The sequence below is a fragment of the Schistocerca serialis genome, chromosome 2 (genome assembly GCF_023864345.2).
Source record: "Schistocerca serialis cubense isolate TAMUIC-IGC-003099 chromosome 2, iqSchSeri2.2, whole genome shotgun sequence".
Lineage (NCBI taxonomy): Eukaryota > Metazoa > Arthropoda > Insecta > Orthoptera > Acrididae > Schistocerca > Schistocerca serialis.
Window position 1 is genome coordinate 872,132,773 of NC_064639.1, and position 20,881 is coordinate 872,153,653.

A 20,881-nucleotide genomic window follows, 5' to 3' on the forward strand; every position below is an offset into this window, starting at 1 on the left:
CTCCAGTTGTCTTTCATTGATGATCATCAAAACCACTCCCTTCATACCCACAGTGTTTTTCTGCTTATCCCTTAGCAAACTGCCTGGGTTGCTGGGCATCCTGCCCGAAGTGTGGCAAAGAGGGGCACCTCTGCTCTGTGTGCTGAAGCCATGCAACCCACTCCCATCCAAGTCCATAATAGCACCAGAACATCATACACATGCTGCAGTCAGCAGTTTCCACAGGTGACCCCTTCGTGCAAAAATTGTTTCTCGTGCTTTGCATTTCTCACCAGGATGTCCATTTTCAGGTGGACACAGAGGCCACTGTCTCTCTGATAAATCAGGGGCTCATGTACAACTGGGCTCACCTGAGTTGTCCCCACCCTCGTGGTGTTTGGTGTCCTACAGTGATGATTCTGTTCCTCTTCACAGGCAGTTCTCAGTTATGACAGCCTACAAAACCATTACACTGCTCATCCTGTTATTCGTGGTCAGCCACCGATCTGCAACAAACATTTTTGGCTTTGATCGCTTTACACCATTTGTTTTTTCCATTTCTGATGAAATCAAGGTTGTATCAACCATGGTTCCTTTCTCGGCCCTGTGTTTGCATCTCTATTTCAGCTGGATTCAGGGTGTGTCTCAGACTTTCAGGCCCACATCACCCTTCAGCCAGATGCCTCAATTTTACCACCCCAGAACAATTCTGGCTACCTTACATGCTGATGTGAAGCAGGAGCTAGATCAGAATGAGATTTTCACTCTGCAGCGGAGTGTGCGCTGATATAATACTTCCTGGCAGATTAAAACTGTGTGCCCGACCGAGACTCGAACTCGGGACCTTTGCCTTTCGCGGGCAAGTGCTCTACCAAGGTACTGGCAGAAGTAAAGCTGTGAGTACCGGGCGTGAGTCGTGCTTCGGTAGCTCAGTTGGTAGAGCACTTGCCCGCGAAAGGCAAAGGTCCCGAGTTCGAGTCTCGGTCGGGCACACAGTTTTAATCTGCCAGGAAGTTTCAGGAGCTAGATCATCTCCAGGTTGCTGGGATTATAAAACTGGTGAAATTTAGTGCATGGGCCACTCCCATAGCCATCATCAGAAAGCTTAATGGTCCTCTTAGATTGTGCAGAGGTTTCAAGGCTACAATTAATGCTCAATCACAGTTGGAAACTTATCTTACCACTGCAAGACCTGCTCATCAGATTTTCTGTAGGAGGATATTGCTCTAAGATTGACCTAGCAGATGCTTACCTCCAGTTATCCTCAAGTGAGGAACCACAGAACATCATTACCATTAATATGCCATTTGGTTCGTACAGATGAATTACTTGGTCGATCTCATTGTCACAGCTCCATCCCTCCAGGAAAATTTGGAAAATTTCTGTATCCTTTTTATAACCATGTGTGACACAGTCTGCATTGTTGTTCAGAGAGGTGCAGGTGTTTATAACAAGAATTGGAGTATTTGGGGCTGTGGTTCACCAAAGAGGGAACCAGATCAACAGATCAGTTGTCATCATGATAGCCTTCTTACCCTGCCTGACAAACTTACATGAATTGCAAGTTTTTGGGCAAAATCAACTGTTATTCCAAGTTCTTACCCCACGCAGTCCATATCATACAACCTTTCAATCACTTGTGTAAGAAGCATGTGATTGGATGCCTGCCTGTGATCAGGCTTTTAACTAATTGAAAATCATATGAAAATCTGCATCATGCCATTCTCTCCCAGTTGCCCAGTGGTTGTGGCAGCCGATGCATCTGCCTGCATCATCACTACAGTATTGGCGCATGTGAATGGGAATGGCTCCAAACAGCCTATAGCAAATGCATCACAGACTTTTACCCCTGTGGAGCAAAACCATTTCGTGATTGAAAAGGAGGCATTTGCAGTAGTGTTTACCATTACAAAATTTCATGTCTACTTTTTTGGGTCACAGTTCATCCTAATTATGGACAACAGGCTGTTGGTGGCATTATTTGGGCCTCACGCCTAACTCCCAGTATGAACAGCCAAACACCTCCAGCATTGGACATTGTTCCTGAGTGCATACAATTATACCATCTGGTTCAAACTCATGGCACAGCATTCCAATGCTGGCATGTTGTCTGATCAACCCACTGAACTGGACCCTGATTTTGACCAACAGGAGGCCCTCTGCTTCCACATTGACACCAAGTGCACCATATATTTGACGTTTTGCCCATTTTGCTGGTTGTGTTGCCACTGACATGTGCAGGTTCCCCACCATGCAGCAGGTCTTCTGCTACGTGACCCATGTATGACCTACCTGCTTCACCCGCTAATCAGTGACCGAGTTCAGCTCCTGGAGACATATTTGTCACAGACTCTTGGTTGGCAGTAATGTCATTCTTCTGGACACTGAGATGGACATGCATCAGGTGGTCATCCCAGCAGCAAACTTGTGCCAATGTGTGTTGAGCTTGCTGCACTGAGGAGATTGGAGGGTGTCCCAAATAAAGGTGTTACCTTGCTGACGTGTGCACTGGCTGGTGATTAATGCTGACATAGAAGCAATGATCGATGGCTGCATGGTGTGTGTATGGCACGAGACAGTGCCCCTGGTCTACCTCATTTTTGGGATCTATGTGCTTGCTCATTGTGGACACTTATTCAAAGTACCACAACTGATGCCACTGTCATCACCTGTGGTCAGGTTCTGACTATCAAAGAGCTGCCACGCACCTTGGTCTCTGATACTGGGCCACAATTCACTGCATCTGCATTCAAAGATTTGTACTTGGCCAATGGGGTAAAACATATCTGCAGCCATCCATTCCATCCTCTCTCAAATGGTGAAACAGAATGCCTCATTTGGACCTTTAAGCAGCAAGTGAAAAACACTGTTGAATCCTCTGCCATTATGTCAGCCTTCATCCTGTTTCTGAGCACTTATTGAACCATGCCAATTAACAATCATATCCCTGCTGAGTTCATCCATGGGTGGGAACAGCATCTTCCAATGCTGCCCCCTTCAGAGCTCCGCTCCCAGGGTTACATGTCTGGCTTGGCTGTGTGGGCCTTACCCTATGGGAATACAGAGGCTTCGACAACTGGCAACAGCGGTGGAGACCCATTGATGGTGGGTTAATCAGTCCAAACACAGAAGGGGCTCATGTGCCTTCACCACAACCAGCTCCGGTCTCAAATGCAGGCATTGCATCTGTTGCCACCTCCTCCGTCTTCTGTTGACAATGGGGCCTCACAGTCGATGCCCCTGGCAGCAGCCTACACCCCCAAATAGTTGCACTGGTGATCTCTTTCACATCCATGTGTATCAGTGGAACCTCCTGGCACACCCATTGCCAATGATGTCCCTATGGACACCACCAGACACACTCCCCCCGGCCCCATAACTGGCAGTCTAAGGGCCAAGTCTTCACCCACTCACGCATGCCTCTGTTCCACCCCCCCCCCCCCTCTCCCCAAGCACCATCTGGTATGTTTCTGCCTGTGCCTTGTACACTTCTGTTTTGGAGAGAGGAAGGGGGGGGGGAGGGAGATCTCATATCTGGATCTGCAGATGTTGAATGCCCACCATAGGTCATGTAATGGATGTAGAGGGTCATTAGAGGGCAAAGTCTCACCACAGTACTGTTTTCACAGCGTGAATGCACCACTTGTCTTGACACATGAATACACTGGCCAGTACTGTTCCTTGCAGACAATATGAATACAGCTGCCCAATGTATGGTCTGTCGCTTCTGTAGTCATATCTGATGTTGTCAGTTATTATCATCACTGTGCTATGGAGTATTGTATAATAACCTTGCTTGGCACTTAGTCTTTCTCACTGGTTGCGGTTTGGATTCCTCTCTCTTTTCTCTTTGGCTATTGACATCATTGTAGAAAAGGTTCTGCTTTGCACTTTGTTGTTTATTTAGGGTGCTTTGGTCTTGTCCTGGCCTGTGTCCCGTCCACTGTCAGTCCACCGTATTTAGGTTGGCTATCGTTTGAAATCGGGATCTCTTCTGCAGGTAGCCCTTCCATACTGCAGCTTCAGGTGTTTCTCTCCTGGGTTCTGATGCATGTAATGATATCTGGCTACTTGCAGATTTAGCAGTGGCACTTTGGCAAGTCCTCATTAACAACCCTCCATCAATCAGAGCATTCCCAGGATGCTGGGAATGGGAGCTGAGAGTCAAACTAATCATGTTATGCCCTCTTGGATCTCAGATTCCGATCATCTACCAAGCTGCCCTTCCTGCCCTGCAGGGCTTGCCCTTTGGATTTTTGGCAATATGGCCCTACAGCAATATGGTGGGTGGGTTTCCATAAGTGAACCAATTCACCTATGTGATCTGTACTTGAATAAATCCAAGAGATTTTACCATTGTACTGTTTGCATTTTTCAGTTCAATGCAAACCCCCAACTATCCAGGAAGCCCACTCCTTTGTCACCCTGTTAACTATTTAAATGACCAAAATAAAGTTGTAACACTGAAAATATAATAATTTGTGGAAGACGCTAGGTCATCTACCTGATTAAATCTTACTAAACATCAACCAGAATGATGTACGAAATTAAATAGGTTTAGGTAACAAAAGCATAAAATGACAACTACAAAACATGATGCTTCTCATTGCATTAATGTGTCCTATAATCAAATAATAACATGTAGAATAAACACCTGGAAGGTGAGTCCTTTGATCCAAATTTATGTGATCACAAAAGGAAGGTACTTAAATTGAGTTCAACTAAATAGAAAGACTGTAGAAATAACTGATAACAATAAAACATCTAATGAACAAATAAGCACAATGATAAAAGACTGTTGTTTGAAACAGTCACAAAAGTAAGCAATTCACAAGACAAATACAAAGTAATGATAGTTTTAATTAAAGAAAACAATCCTATGTGCAGTTGCAAGATTACAGTTTTGGACAGTAGAAAAATTCAACTTTTGCACTTCATTTTAGTACAATCCACTGGAATTAGGCCAAGGCACATGATCAGCTGGAGTGACTGTACACTTCCTTCTACATAACTTGTATGTGAAACAGTAGTGTGTAATCACACATAGTATCAGAATAGCAAGCAAGGTGGAAGCCACTGTGGAACAGGGTGTTAAAACAGTATACAGAGATACAATGGGATATATTGTCTGCCATGAACTTCACAGTTATTTGGAAACTTTGTAGATGGAGTTGTAGAGGTGGGAAAGAGGGAGGAAACTGTCTCTCTGCATCAATAATATGTAAATGAATTCTTTTGGCAGTTGCAAAACTGCTGAAGAAATAGGGAGAGAATGTGTGTATATATGTGTGTGTAAGTTGGCTTGGGGAGGGGGGGGGGGTAATGTGAGTATAATACTGGAACAACAGAGAAATGCAGTGGAAAATCACAAAAGACAAAAGAGAAAGAACAAAGGAGCGGGCAAGATATGGCTGAAGAAGAGAATTAGATAGTGTTTAGATCAGAGGTATGGTGGGAACAGAAGACAGTCTGTAAGGATAGTTGCCAACAGCATGTTGCCAGAGGACTGGGGTGTTATGGGCAAGGTGGGAGAGGGTGAGTATCCAAATGGCATTGAAATTGGAGTCAGCTGCAGAAGCCATGGTGTCTAGCAATCAGATAATCAAGTTTGTGGTTAGCCACAGTTTAGTAATGGCCATTCGTGGGAAAATTCAGCTGGTTTAGTTACTGAACACACATGGCTGATTTTGTAGATGAAGATGTCAAAAATGTCATCTTCTTCATATTCTGGGAGAGCTTATCATTCAGGGAGAAAGTGTTTGTTACATGGAACCACATAACAAAGATAACATGGTGTCCACTCTGGAACCTCTTGTACACAGCTCTTGAACTGTTGGGTATACTTGTGAGTTTATATTTACTTTCTTACAGAGTTATAACCAATTACAGTTTGAAAATAAGAACAACAGCATACACAATATAACACTGTATGGATAGTGGGGAGTGGACGTGGTAACTACAACAATAAATAATCACTCGCTCTCCTGTCATGTACTATGAGTGCTTTTATTCTCGCCGCATATACACAATGCGTGTAGCATAGAGAGCATACTACAGAGAACTGATCAGACAAAGATGTTCTTGCTGCGGTAAGGCAGCGATATTACTGGGAGGTAGAGCCAGTGGTTCTACGTCCCACAGACTTACACTGTCTGTTACTCAGTGTTAGTGTGGCAGAGGAAGGAGTGAGGTATTCAGCTGTACAAATCTTTATGAGAGAGAGAAAAGGAGGGGGGGGGAGGTGGCGTTTGGGAGAGGGGGGGGGGGGGGAGATTGAAAAATAGTCAAATAAAAGTCAGTCTACGAAAAAAATAAAGGTAGCTTAAGATTTTATAAAAAGACAATCATGTACATAGTTTGCATATTGATATATTTTTTTACCAAGAAAGCATACTGCCAGAGGCATTCATGAGTAATGCAGTACATTTTCTCTCTTGGTCAATTTCGGTTAAAAAAATGGAGAATTTGTTGTGAGACATCATGGAATATTCCCGCTTCAGCCACTATAGTTAAATGAAGTTTCGATAGGTGGCAGTGTTATATGCAGTCTTCAAAATGGCGTCTGTAATGGAGATGTATTCCAAGCAGAGAGCTGTCATTTTATTTCTTTTGGTGGAAAACCAGAGCATCACAGGTATTCATAGGCACTTGCAGAATGGCTATGGAGACCTGGCAGTGAACAAAAGCACTGAGAGTCTTTCAGTGAGGCATCAGCCATTATCACAACAAGGTCGCACAAACCAGTCCAATCTACCACATGGCAGCCAGCCGTACACAACTATAGCTCCTGCAGTGTTGGGACATTCCTATTCTAAGGTGGAATTGCTTGCCCATTACAAGGCTGACCAAGACAATTTTTTGTCTATCATCATCACATATGATGATACATTTGCTCAGTATTTCGCACTGGAAACAAAACAGCAATCCATGAAGTGCCCCCCCTCTCATCCAAAGGAAAAGTTTAAAGCCATACAGTCAGCCTGTAAAGTTATGGTGATGGTCTTCTGGGACTCTGAAAGCCTGAAGGGGTCATTGTGTTTGATGTCCTCCCTCATGATGCAACGATCAACTCTGAAGTGTATTGTGCTACCTGAAGAAATTGAAGAGCTGTCTTCGGCGTGTTTGTCACCACAAAACCGCAAACAAACTTGTCATTCTCCATGACACCTCAGGGCCTCTCACAGATCTGTGCACCTGAGAGGAGCTCAAAAGACTTCACTGGACTGTTCCTCCTCATCCACCCTATAGCCCGGATCTCAGACCGTATGACTTTCATCTGTTTGGTGTAATGAAGGATACATTCCACGGGAAGCAGTACGTGGATGATGGGGAATTTATTGATGCAGCAAGACATTGGCTTTGACAGTGACCAGTGGAGTGGTACCATGTGAACATACAGGCCCTGTTAGTGAGGTGGCATAAGGCCATTGCATTGAACAGAGATTGTATTGAAAAATTGAGTTTTGTAGCTGAAAGACTGGGAAATGAGGTATTGGCATTGTAAAAGAAACCAGGCTGCTTTCCAAAAAAGAACTGTGTTGCATTACTTATTGAACACCCCTCATATAATTGTAAACTGACTGATTCCACATCCAAGTGAGAGACTGGAATTATGGCCAGTAGAACATGCACATAACTGACTCACTAACTAATGAAAAGAGAACAGTACATGATAATTGCTGAACAGCAGGAGGATGATGATGTTTTTACATCTAATCCTGTCTTTACTCGGGTAGGAATTGACTATTACTGAATTTGCAACAGCAGGTGGTAAGTTGGCGAACGAAAGGAAGATAATGGTTTGATGATCTAACATAAAATAAAATTAAAATGACTTCTCTTAAAAAAAAAGGTAAAGAACTAGGAATGTCATTTTTGAAGGAGCTATTGCAACATTTACTTTAATCTGTTTAGGGAAATCATCAGAAATGTAAATCTGTATGGCCGAACAGGGATTTGAATCGCATTTCTCTCAAATGGACTGGTGTGCTACCACACTCGGTCCAAAATGGCGATACCATTAGTGATTGGTGTATCTGATTTGCACAGTGGCAGTGAGCCATCAGAGATCTTGAATTAGGGAAGGTAGCTCATTAATCTGAGGATTCTGACTTGACTTTAGGGGTGCTCATTGGCGAGGTTATCAGTAGTCCGGGGAGAACTGGGTGAAGCTGATCTGAGAGTAGCAATTTAGTTTCTTGAGAAAAGAGGCAGAGGTCATCAATAAAATGAACCAGATTATGGGTTTAAGGCTTTGGATGGATAGGAATAGTTCCTTTAGTATCTGGGAAACAAACTGAATGAAGGAAGGTAGGGTTTAATGTCCAGGTAACCATAAGGTAATTAGAGGCAGAACACAAGCTCAGACTGTTTTACTGTTGGAAGGGGAAGGAAATTGGATGTGCCGTCTCAAAGAAGCCTTTCTAGCTGTCACCTGGAGCAATTTAGGGAAATCACAGAAAACCTATATCAGGAGGGCTGGACATGAATTTGAACTATCATCCTTCTGAATGCAAATCAAGGCAGTTCAGTGAATTTTCGTGGATCTGACCTTCTAGTCTTGTGAAAAAGTGTTAATACTACTTAAACAGCTATGAGAACATGGGACCATTAACAGCCAGCAGCATCCTCTATACTTTTTCCTCTTGGAAGATGACCCTCAATATGATCATCACAAAAAGCCATTACTTGATGGCAATTTACATAATTTTTCACCTCCCAGTTATCAAGTGACCATTTAAACAAGTAGTATATGCAGCCAGTCGTGACTGATGAAGGAGACTGTTTTAACTTGTAATTTAATTGTGATACATAGTCCGCACTCTGCAGTTCATTATGAACAAAACATCTGTTGTAGGGAAAGTAATTTTCCAAAACAGTTATTAAATTTTGATGCCATATTTAACAAACTCATTAAAGTTGAGTGGGATTAGAAGGCTTTTCAAGAATGTGAAGTACTGTGGGTACCATTCTTAAATCAGATACCAGAAGAATATTTGTTAAGTGAAATATTGGTAGCATAAAATGTTTGTATGAAATGTTCAGATGGATATCTCATTGAACAAGCAAAGTAGTGAGGAAAACTCCATGATGTTAAAGAATTTTGCTTGAGGAAAACACTTGACAAAGGTCATAGCACAGAGATTATAACAGAGATTATTATTATATATAAGTGTGTTCTAAAATGTTATGGATACATGAAAAAGTGCAGTGGACAGAATGGCACCAAAGAAGTGATGTGGACTAAATCTGATCAGGTGAAACACTCGTGACCCCAATTGCCAGCACACAAAGCATGAAATCTCAATAATAGCAGTATCTGATGGAACAGAATAAAAGAGCTGCAGGTAAAATAAATTTTAGAAAAACAATAAATGTGTAAGTGAGAGTTAGATGCAAAATTCTTTCCTTCCCTTCTCATGCCATTTATCCAGCCAATGCCAAATCAGGTGTAAATGGTATGTGTCCAATTTCAAAGAGATTCCACCCATACCGGTATATACAGGCTATTATTACAATAGGATCGCCACTCCCAATGACATTTTAAAGCTACTACTGGGCACCCTTCAGGTAGGATTCCTTGTATGTCTCCTGTCTGTGTCTAGTGTAATTGCATGGTCAAATGTGACATTGTTTTTCAGAGCATTTGCACATATGTGTATCTGGGGGGAGTGGGGGGGGGGGGGGGGGGAGTGTTATGGGAGCCAGCCCAGTATTTACCTGGTTGAATGTGGAAAACAACATCCTGTCTGGCAGGTGCACCGGCCCGTTTCGTTAATACGTGTGGTGGATTCTATGTGGGATCAGTGCACCTCCCTGTCCCAGAAGTGGGTGGTTTAACACACTCAGCTATATGGACGAGTAAACAAACACAAAATTATGGAGAATAAATCACAGTGCTATAAATAAATTTATTATGGTATATATTGTTGGTTCTGTTATGAGAAGGTATGGCTGAGCAGTCAACAACTGATTGTGAGTGGGTTATCAGTGTTCTCCAATGGACTAACCATCTCGTTGTACACAAGTTTGCATGGTGAATTGTGTAGCAAAGGAGATGATTGGGTGAGCACAATGCTATGGTACTGGCTGAAGGCAATTTGACAGTGAAGCAATCATTTAGGTTTCTGTCTCTTCCCCAAAAACTAATGATAACTTTTGGTAAATCAAGTTCCTATTAGCTACATGGCAATAAGCAATGTTCATTGTAAAGCTATGTGACCAGTAGTAGTGTATTGTAAGTACGCTGTGTTCTCACAGATGTTGGAAACTATTTCTTTGAAAATTACCATTGAATTCAAGTACATAATACATTGCCAATGGGAGATACTTTACAGCTTGTAACAAAGTAGCAGCTTTGGTGTTAATTTACTAAGTTCTGTTTAGCAGGTGTAAACAGAAATACTATTGAAGCAATATACTCATAGTTCACTGTTCATACAGTGTGCAAATTAAGTTTCTAAGAGTTACTTTTCATTTGTTAATGCATACTTTGAAATGCTGTGCATCCCTGAAGGTTTCATTTCCTTATGGAGTCTATAGAATAAGATGAATGAATAAGACCATCTCAAACTCTTTCCATGCTGTTTTCTGCCACAGACTAACAGCTTTACTCTCTCTCTCTCTCTCTCTCTCTCTCTCTCTCTCTCTCTCTCTCTCTCTGCCCCCCCCCCCCCCCCCAGTCTCCCTCCTATAATTTAGTTCTCCATTATCACAATTAGCCCCGACCTTTACTATTCTTTATCTTTTTTTGTTGTTTTGAATTATTGTAATATATATCAACTCATTTGTTTTATCTACTGCTTCTTTATTTACTTATGTTTCTACATATTAATGAGCACATTAATCTGTGATGTTTCAGTTAATTCACAGATGATGAGTCCATAAACATCTAAATCCATACTCTGCATGAAGTGCATGTTGTCCATTGTACCAGTTATTAGGACTTCTACCCATTCCATTCATGTATAGAATGCAGGAAGAATGTTTAAATGCCTCTTTGTGTGCTGTGATTAATGAAATCTTAGTATGTTGGGAGATGTAATATATACCTAGATCTATCATTCGCAGCTGGTTCTTGAAAATTGGTAAGTACACTCTCTTCTGACAGTTTGTGCATCTACCTTCAAGTGTCTGCCAGTTCTATGTCTTGTACATCTCTTTCACACTCTCCCATGGGTCAAACAAACTTGTGACCATTTGTGCCATCATTCTCTGTATACGTTCTGTATCTCATGTTACTCCTATTTGGTACATGTCACAACACTTGAGCAAATATTATAGGATAGTTACACGAGTGATTTGTAAGCAATCTTGTTTGTAGCCTGACTGCATTTCCATAGTATTCTATCAATGAACTGAAGTCTTCCTCCTCTTTACCTACAAATGAACCTACGTTATGGGTAAAGTATGTGGCAGACTTTGATGTGTTGGTAGAATACTGTGGAATTGCAATCAGTCTGCAAAAGAGATTGCTTACAAACCACTTATGTGACCCATCCTAGAATGCTGCTCAAGTATGTGGGTCTCATACCAGAGAGAACTAACAGGAGATACTGAACATATACAGTAAAGGGCAGCATGAATGTCACAGGTTTATTTCACCCATGGGAAAGTGTTACAGTGATCCTGAAAATACTGAACTGGCAAACTCTTGAAGATAGATGTAAACTAGCACTAAAAAGCCTCCTTACAAAGTTTCAAGAACCAGCTTTAAGCGAAAATATTAGGAATTTACTACGGTCCCCTGTGTACTGCTCCTGTAGGTATCATGAGAACAAGAGTAGATTAATTACAGCATGCTCAGAACCATTTAAACGATCATTCTTCCCATGCTCTATAAGTGAGTAGCAGGGAAGGAATTCTAATTACCAGTAAAATGAGGTGTACCATTGCCATGGACTTCATAGTAGTTCACCGAGCATTCATATAAATGGTTGATGTAAATGTGATCACTCTGTTTTGTAGCCTTACACACAGTTACACCCAGATATGTATATGTATGAGTTGACTGGTTCCAATTGAGACTCATTGATATTTTAACCATACAATACTATTTTTTTTCATTTTTTGAAGTGCATATTTATACATTTGTAAATATTTAAAGCAAGTTGCAAATCCTTCTGAACTTTGAAATCTGATCAAGATCTGCCTACATATGGTATAACTGGATGGATAATAAAATCTACTAACCAAATGGCAGCAAGAGAACACACATATAAATGTACTGAAATTTGCAAGCCTGCAGAACCTGTGGCTTCTTCTTCTGGCTAAAGGGTTGAATGGGAAAGAAGAGGGATGAAGGAAAAGGAATGGTGGTGTGTAGGAAATGGGGAGAGTTCAGAAAAGTTGCCCAGAACCTTGGAACAAGGAGAGTTACCAGACAGGATGAGAAGGAAAGACAGATCATTGGTGACTGCTATGGACGAGATTTGAAAACCTGAGAGGTTAAAGGTGGAAGATGCAGTGACAGGCACAGCAGGGATTACGGGTGTGGGGAAAGACTCTAAACTGCCGATGTGGTGTAATAGGCACCAAGGTTATGATTGTCATGTAGAGCGTTGCTCTGCAACAGGATATTGCATGTTACCAGTATACACCCTCTTCCTGTGCCCGTTCATCCTAACTTATAACTTAGTACTGTCAGGCCAACGCAAAAGGCCGAACAGTGTTTACATAACAGCTGGTACACAACATGTTATTTCACAGACTCTCCTTGTGATACAATGTGATTTGCCAATTACAAGAATGCTTTAGCTGTTGGTAGGAGAGTGTATAGGGGCAAGTCTTACACTGGGGACAATCACAGGGGTAGAAGCCATAATGTTGGGAAAAGGATGCAGAAGGAGCACAGGGTCTCACAAGGGAGGGTGACAAAAGGCTATTCAAGGTATGGTGGGCAAAATGTCAGCTAGAACAGACCTCTTTCAGGGCATGATTTTAGGAAGCCATAGCTTTGTTGAAGTCACTGATTAATACTCTCGAGACCTGGATGATACTGAGTGACAAGGGGTGTACTCCTAAGTATTTTGGAGGAATCAGCAGTATCAGGATTGGCTGTGATGGACGGGAAATCTGCACTTGTACTAGGCTGATGGGAAAATTATGTCCAGTGAAGTCTGAGGTGAGAATGGAGGTGTATTGCTTTCAAGAGTCTGCATCTTCCGTACAGCCTTGGCATTCGAGGAAAACGTATTGGTTCAGATGTAGAATTTTTACACCAGTGCACCACCACTGTCACCTCAGCCTTCACTGGATATAATTTCCCCATAATCCAAGTTCAAAAGCAGATTTCTCACCCTTGTCATCCAATCCTGATACTGCTGATCCCCCCAAAATATTCAGGAGTACACATCTTGTTACTTAGTGTTATCCAGGTCTTGAGTGTATCAATCAACTACTTCAACAAGGCTATGACTTCCTAAAATCATATCCTGAAATGAGGTCTGTTTTGTCTAACATTTTGCCCACCATTCCCCTATGGTTCCTACCCCTGTGACAGTCCACACTGTAAGACTTTCTCCATGCAACCTACTACCACCATCTATATCAGACCTGTAACTGACAAAACATTTACTATCAAAGGGAGAGTCATTTGTAAAATGACACTTCATGTACCAGCTGTTATGAAACCACTGTTCGACTTTTTATGCTGGCATGACACGATGAAGTTATCAGTTAGGATGGATGGGCATAGGCAGAGGGCGTATACTGGCTATAAACAATACCCTGTTCCAGAGCATGCACTACAGTATGACAGTCATGACCTCAGTGCCTGTTGCACTATACGTGTCATCTGGATTCTTGCCCCAGGTTCTTGCCCAGGTTCATCAGAACTCCACAGGTGGGAACTGGCATTAAAAAATGTCCTTGGTTCTCGCCACCCAACTGGCCATAGTTTACATAAATTTCTTTGTTTTCAGGATTTCTTCTCAGTGATTATTCCTTTCTTAAGTCCCTTTTAGTTTTCTGTATCTTTTATTTTATGATGTATCTGTTTTTCCTTGCCCTCTACCTCTACTATGTGCGATGTAATTAGCTACCTGCTCTTATTAACTCATGCACAATGTTTTGTCAGTAATCTCTGTTTTGAATATTACCCTATCTTCAACCTTTAATCTCTCAGGTTTTCAAATCTCATCCATTGCGGTCACCAACTATATATCTTTCCTTCTCATCCTGTATGATAAGTCACCTCCAATCCCAGGTCTATGGGCAACTTTTCTGAACCCTGCCCTTTCCCACACCTCACCAGTCCTTTTCCTTCACCCCTCTTCCTTTCCCTTCAACTCTTGTACCAGTAGAAGGAGCCACTGGGTCTGAAAGCTCGCAGAGTTCAATACCTTTACATGTGTGTTCTCCTACTACCTCTTGGTGAGTAGTTTTTTATCTATCCAATTACATTATATTTTCAAAAACTGAAAATTTTTCTTTAATATCTATACAGCTTTTTTGAGATAGTACTTCATTCTAAATAACTGCATCATCTCCTAAAAATCTGAAGTTACTATTTATAATGTCTGTGAGGTCATTAATATACAACATGAACAGCTGCAGACTCAACACACTTCCATGGTGCACACAAAAGGTTACTTCTAAATCTGCCAATCACTCTTCATCCACGATAACATGCTGTATCCTCCCTACCAAGAAACCCTCAATCCAGTCACAAATCTTGCTTGATACCCCATATGATTGTACTTCTGATACAAAACCTAGGTTTTGTACTGAGTTTTGTAAATCAAGATATACTGCATCTACCGGACTGCCATAATCCATGGTTTTCAGGATGTAATGCGAGAATATTGCTAGTTGGGTTTCATATGATCAATGTTTTTGGACTCCATCCTGGTTGGCATGGAGGATATCATTCTGTTCGAGGTATCTCATTATGTTTGAGCTAAGAATATGTTGAAACAGTCTACAACAAATGGCTGTCCATCTGTACAGTTAGTGTTCTAGCATTTTTTTTAAAGATTAGTTTGCACTGGTATTAATGAAAGATTTGGCATGCAGGATCCATAGCTCAATAAGTAAACAAGTTACTGGTCTTTCATACCATCTTTCTATATCTATTGTCTCTCCAGAAGAATCTCGTTTTAATTTCTTTCCCCATTGTTATTTTTTTCTGACCGATATCAACAACATAGCTTGTTTCTCTCATTTGGATTTTGAATCTACCTATTTTGATGCCTTTAATGTGATCACATAATGATTTTTAAATCTTTATAGGAGATGCCAAGATTGCAAGAGATGAAACCTGTTGACCGAGGAAAAGAAGTGCTAACATTTCAGCCTGACAATTCTGTGGTAATAAAAGTTGAACCTGTAAGTATTTTCAGAGTTATATTAAACTAGCAATAACCTCACAGCTCATTTGATTGCAAAAATTGTTCTATATCTGACTGTTTCATTGGGGAAAATGTACATTTTACACTTTCATTTGCTATAAACTGAAATCCAGGGAGAGCCAGATGTGCAGTTGGATGAATGAGATAAGAGAAGGAAGGATATATCTCCAGAACCTTGAGTGAAACAAGACACACACGATACAGTAGGGGGTGTGGGAGAAGAAAGATAAGTCGTTAAAGTACAAGTTTTGTACCATTAAATAGTCACTTAATTTATTAGATATTTTTTAAGACCACTTAGTTTAACCAGAAAAAAATATTTTAGCCAAAAAGCAAACAGTATGAGTCACACCTGTTGTTAATTCACGAAGGTTAGAAGTTGGAAATTCTTGCATTATATAACAGTAAATTGTATCACTTATGAAATTTGTGACAGATAGGCTGAAATTGTTTAATGTGAACACCAGCATCCATTCAGTGGTAAAAGACAGAAGAACTTTACTTTGTGTGCACATGTGTAACTACCCAAATACTGTGAAGCACTGTGCAACATACATGATTGATACACAACTGTAAGAGTTGATGACTGTGAGTGGCAAATCACAAGTTTACAGACTCAAGTTCAAGGCTTTTCTCCTGTCAGACTTCTCCAATCTCCAGTCAGAATAATTTAAATCTGCTTTTTTGTGTTATATAGATTTAAGGTACATAAATGAATGGAATTGTAAATCAGATTGTTCTCATGTGGTTTTTTGCTTCATTCTGTTATTAAAGGTGCTCTATTATTTATACATTGTTCTTGTGTTCGTCTCCCAATTTTATTTTCATAATATAAACAGAAGACAGGCTTCTTTTGCCTGAACAGCCATTGTGAAACCATTCCAGGCAAATTCTGAAGGGTTCCTACTAAATAAATTAAGGCCTACCCTCTCCCTTTCCTTGCCCATTATCAGACTTGCATGTTGAATTCTTATTCTGTTTATTATCATCATTATTACTGTTAATAATAAAAATGTATAATGTAATAATAATGTATTGTTAATAATAATTTTGTTTCAGTGGAATTTTCATTCTAAAATTTAGTAGTTCCATTTTCATGCTAGGAAAGTGCTGTTAGAATGTCAATACTTTAGGAATGAAGGAGACCACTAGGGGAGGGAAGCAGCATATTTTCAATCAATAATGTATTATTGAATAACTTTCTGGGGTATCTCAGGAAGAGAGTCTTGATTGCAATTGAGCAGTTAAGAGTAGTATGGGGCATTCATCCACAGACACAATGTGGGTATCTCTTCAAGGAGCTAGATGCTTTAACTGTGCTATCGTAATGGATATATTCACTAATGAAATTCATCATAAATAATCCATCACAGTATGATAAGAACAGTGCTGTCCATACCTAGAAAACTAGAGGGGAAAATGACCATTATTACCCATTATTAAAGCTGACAGTGGCTCAGAAAGGAGTCCAATATGCAGCAACAAAATTGTTTGATAATTATCACGATAACATGAGTTGAAAAAAAATCTTGTTTTTAAGTGTAGTGGCATGAGTAGGACTAATAAAATAGTGCAGTCATTAATGTTGACACTTGTCATGTATGTATGTCCTGTAATCTGACTAGTTACACATCATTTCAATAAAAGAATCATTCAGGTGATGTATGGAATATGTAACTATGTGCCAGTTTGCCGGCTATTAATGTGGGAGGGAGGGGTAGCAGGGCCCCACACTAGACATATGATGCACAGGTGTCAGAGCCGGTGGAAGGAGTGACAAGATGGAGGAAGTGAAAGCTGTTGGGTGGAGGGTGTTGGGACAGTTAGTTAACAGAGATTGAGGCCATGATGGTTGCAGGAGCGAAGAATGTTTTGCAAGGATAACTTCCATTCCCATCTGCATAGTTCAGAAGTGGCTGATGGTGGAGGGAAGGGTTCAGGTAGCCATTAAAATTGAGCATGTTGTGCTCAGCTGCACGTTTAGCCACAGAGTGATTTAATTTGTTCTTGGTCACGGATTGACTGCGGCCATTCATCCCATTGGACAGCTGTTTGGTTGTCATTGTGACATGAAAACCAGTGCAGTGATTGCAGCAGAGTTGGTATATGACATGGCTGCTTTCACAGCTGGCCCAGCCTCTCATGGAATAGGATAAGCCTTTGACTGATCTGGAGTAGAAAGTGCTTGGTGGGCAGATTGGGCAGGTCTTGCATCTCGATCTTCCACAGGGATATAATCCTTGTAATGAGGGTCTGCAAGTAACAGTGGCATAGGGATGGACTAGGATGTGGATGTTGGGTGGGTGATAGAACACCAATTTAGGGGGGATTGAAGGGATCTTGGGGCAGTTTGTCCCTCATTTCAAGGCATGGTGATGGATAATGGAAGACCCCGCAAACAGTATGGTTCAGTTGTTCTAGTCCAGAGTGCTCTCAGGTAATGAGGGAGGTGCTCCTTTGAAGCTGATTCTTGGGGTGATGTGAGGGGATTAGGGGTGTGTGAGGGTATCACATGGGGAATCTGATTATGGAGTAGGTTTGGAGTGGGGGGGGGGGGGGAGAGGAGAGGGAGGAGGTAGCATCTGCCTCTGAAGGCCCTGTGTGACCTTCATCATACTAGCAAGGGAATTCTCGACACTCCAGATATGGGATGGATTTCTTGGTGTGGAAGGGATGACAACATTTGTAAATGCAAGTACTATTGTTGGTTAGTAGGTTTAATATGGACAGAGGTATGGATGGAGCCATCAGAGAGGTGGAGGTCAACTGGATGTAGGTGACACATTGAGCTGAGCAGGTGACACAGATGGGAGAGTAGGTGTTGAGGTTGACAATGAATGACGCTAGGTTGTCTTGGTTCTGAGTCCAGATTATGAAGGTATAATCAGTGAACCTAAGCCAGACGAGGGATTTGGGGTTTGGCAGGCAAGGATGGTTTCCTCTGGATGGCACCTGAAAAGGTTAGCATAGGAGGATGCCATAAGGGTGCCCATGGCTGTTCCAAAGATTTGTATCTTCTCCTCTAAGGAGAAGCAGTTATGCATCAGGATGTAGTAGGTAACGTGCATGAGGAATGAGGTGGCGGGTTTGTAATCTGAAAGACGGTGGGAGAGGTAGTGTTACATAGTGGTAAGGCTCTGGGCTTGAGGGATGTTGCTGTGGAGGGAGGTGGCACCAACAGTGATGAGTGCGGTTCTAGAATGTAAAGGTGATGGAATGGAGATGAGTCAGTGAAGGAAGTGGTTAGTATCTATGACATGAGAGAACAGATTTTGGGAAATTGGTTGGAAGTGTTGGTCAACAAGAGCAGAAATTCTTTCAGTAGGAGCACAGTTATTGAATAAGTGAGACGCCAAGAGTTCTTGGGTTTATGGATTTTGGGGAGCCTGTAGAAGGTGGGTATGCAGGGTGTCAATGAGGTGAGGGGGGAGATGGACTCAGGGAAAGAGATGTTCTGGGATGCAGCTGCGGATTTCAGCTGGGATCAGAAGTTACATTGGAGTTCTGGGATGGTATCACTATGGCAGACCTACAAGCTTTGTAGGTGGATTAGTCAGATAGTTGGTGGAAGCCTTCTAATAGTTAGTCACTGTGGTTCATCATGACAGTGGTGGAGTATTTGTCAGCAGGGAGGATAGTTAGGTCAGGATCTGTTTTTTCTACTGAAAGATTAGTGTTCTCAGGAAGAGACTTGGGGAAGGATGGTGAAGCTGAGTTGGAGGTAAGAAATTCCTGGAAGGTGATCATGCGTGGTTAGGTGGGAGGGGGAAAGAGTCATCATTTGATGGTGATATGCACTGGGAGAGAAAAGGTTTAACATTGGGATTATGTTGGCTACAGTTGGAGGGATTTGTTCTGAAGAGGTACTTCTACTGTAGGCATCAATGGTGTTTTGCTTTTGTTTGGGTTCTGGATTTTGTGGAGTGTTGGGAGGGAGTTTTGAAAAGATCAGTTAGGCGCTCTGGGTGCTGTGAAGGGTTGACAAAGGGTTTCACTGTGGATGGGATGAGCTAATTGTTAGTGGTGCTTAAAGGTGGGACCAGCATGTCAGCAGATTGGATAATTGTGTTTGGAATGCTCTTCCAGATGTTGGAGGGCAAGGCTTTCAACTTTGGAGATGTGGCATATGTAGTTAGGATCACACAGCAACAGTATCTTGTTGAGAGAGCAGATGTGGCTCTGGGATACTGTGCCATGGAGACGTGTTTCTATATTACCATGCTTGTGAGGGATAGGAACTTGTAGAATCTGAGAATGTGAAGGGCACTGTGAAAGGAGGAGAATGTGAAGGGCACTGTGAAAGGAGGGGTGAGTTCTGGAAACTAGCAAAGGGAATTATTACAGTTAGGCCATTGGAGGAGGGTGGAGGGGGGGGGGGGGACTTAGATAACATTTAAAGTACAGTGGATTTTACAAGGGATCTTCAAAAAGTATCAGACCTTATTTTTTATTGCTGAAACCAACAATGGTATTGGGGTGTGCACATTCTGTATGTTTGTAAGCATAAACAGTGTGAATGCACTGAATGCATGATTTTGTCCATGACTTGTGGACACAAGCAATCGCTGGCTAGCCATTGACAAGTGAACACATGTAAGTGGGTAGTCATCAGATTATGTGTTGTGGGCTACCTGATCATGACTTGCAGTATCTTACATTAAATGTTGGAACTTGTCAGGATATAAAATCTATTAAAGCTGAGTACAGGTGGGTAGTAAATCAGTCAAAAACTGAGAATATATGAGACTGCTCAAAGACATGAACTGGATAGACCTTTGCTATACTTATGACTCAAGCGGAAAGTACAAATCATTTGTTAATAAAGTTACTTCGTAATTTGAAATCTATTTCCCCTAAAGGAAAAATCAAATCAATGAGAAGTGTAAAATTAAGCATGGATTGCACTAGGAATAAAGGTATCATATGGGACAGAAAGGAAACAGTATCTACTACTTAGGAACAGTTCTTATCATAGCATTGTAATGTGTTATAAAAAATACTGCAAAATATTGAAGCAAGAAATCCAAGCAGCTTTATTATGAGAAAAAAAGACTATTACATCAGGCAACAAAATAAGAACTATATGGGATATGGTGAAGACAAAGACAGGTGGGGCTAGAAAGGAAGACGAGCAGATAGCTCCGAAATAAATGAGACATTGCCAATGAGTGCATGTAGTGTTGTAAACCTGTTAAACACGGACTGTGTTCCTGTTACTGACAGCTTGGGGTTATCAAGTTCAGTAAACAGTGCAGTGGAATATCTGAATAACACTGGAAAATCCAGGCTGGAATAATGACAGTATTATGAAAAGGATAGTTGCTACTCACCATATTGCAGATATGCTGAATAGCTGACGGACACAACAAAAAGACTATCAAACGAGGTTTTGGCCAAACAGGCCTTCAACAGGGTAGACAAAACAAACAAACAAACACACACACACACACACACACACACACACACACACACACACACACACACACACATATATGGTTGCCAAGGCCAGACTGGCCTCAGCAGTCACATACTGCAGTTGCATGCAAGTGCAT

At 41.5% G+C, this 20,881-nt stretch overlaps 1 protein-coding gene across 1 annotated transcript in view; it reads left to right on the plus strand.

Moving 5' to 3' along the window:
- Positions 1-20,881, plus strand: part of LOC126458193 (translation initiation factor IF-2) — a 58,891-nt gene that overhangs the window by 5,338 nt on the left and 32,672 nt on the right. The window contains exon 2 of the mRNA XM_050095076.1: positions 15,211-15,306. Coding sequence (XP_049951033.1) covers positions 15,211-15,306 — 96 coding nt within the window. The remainder of the gene's footprint in view (positions 1-15,210; positions 15,307-20,881) is intronic.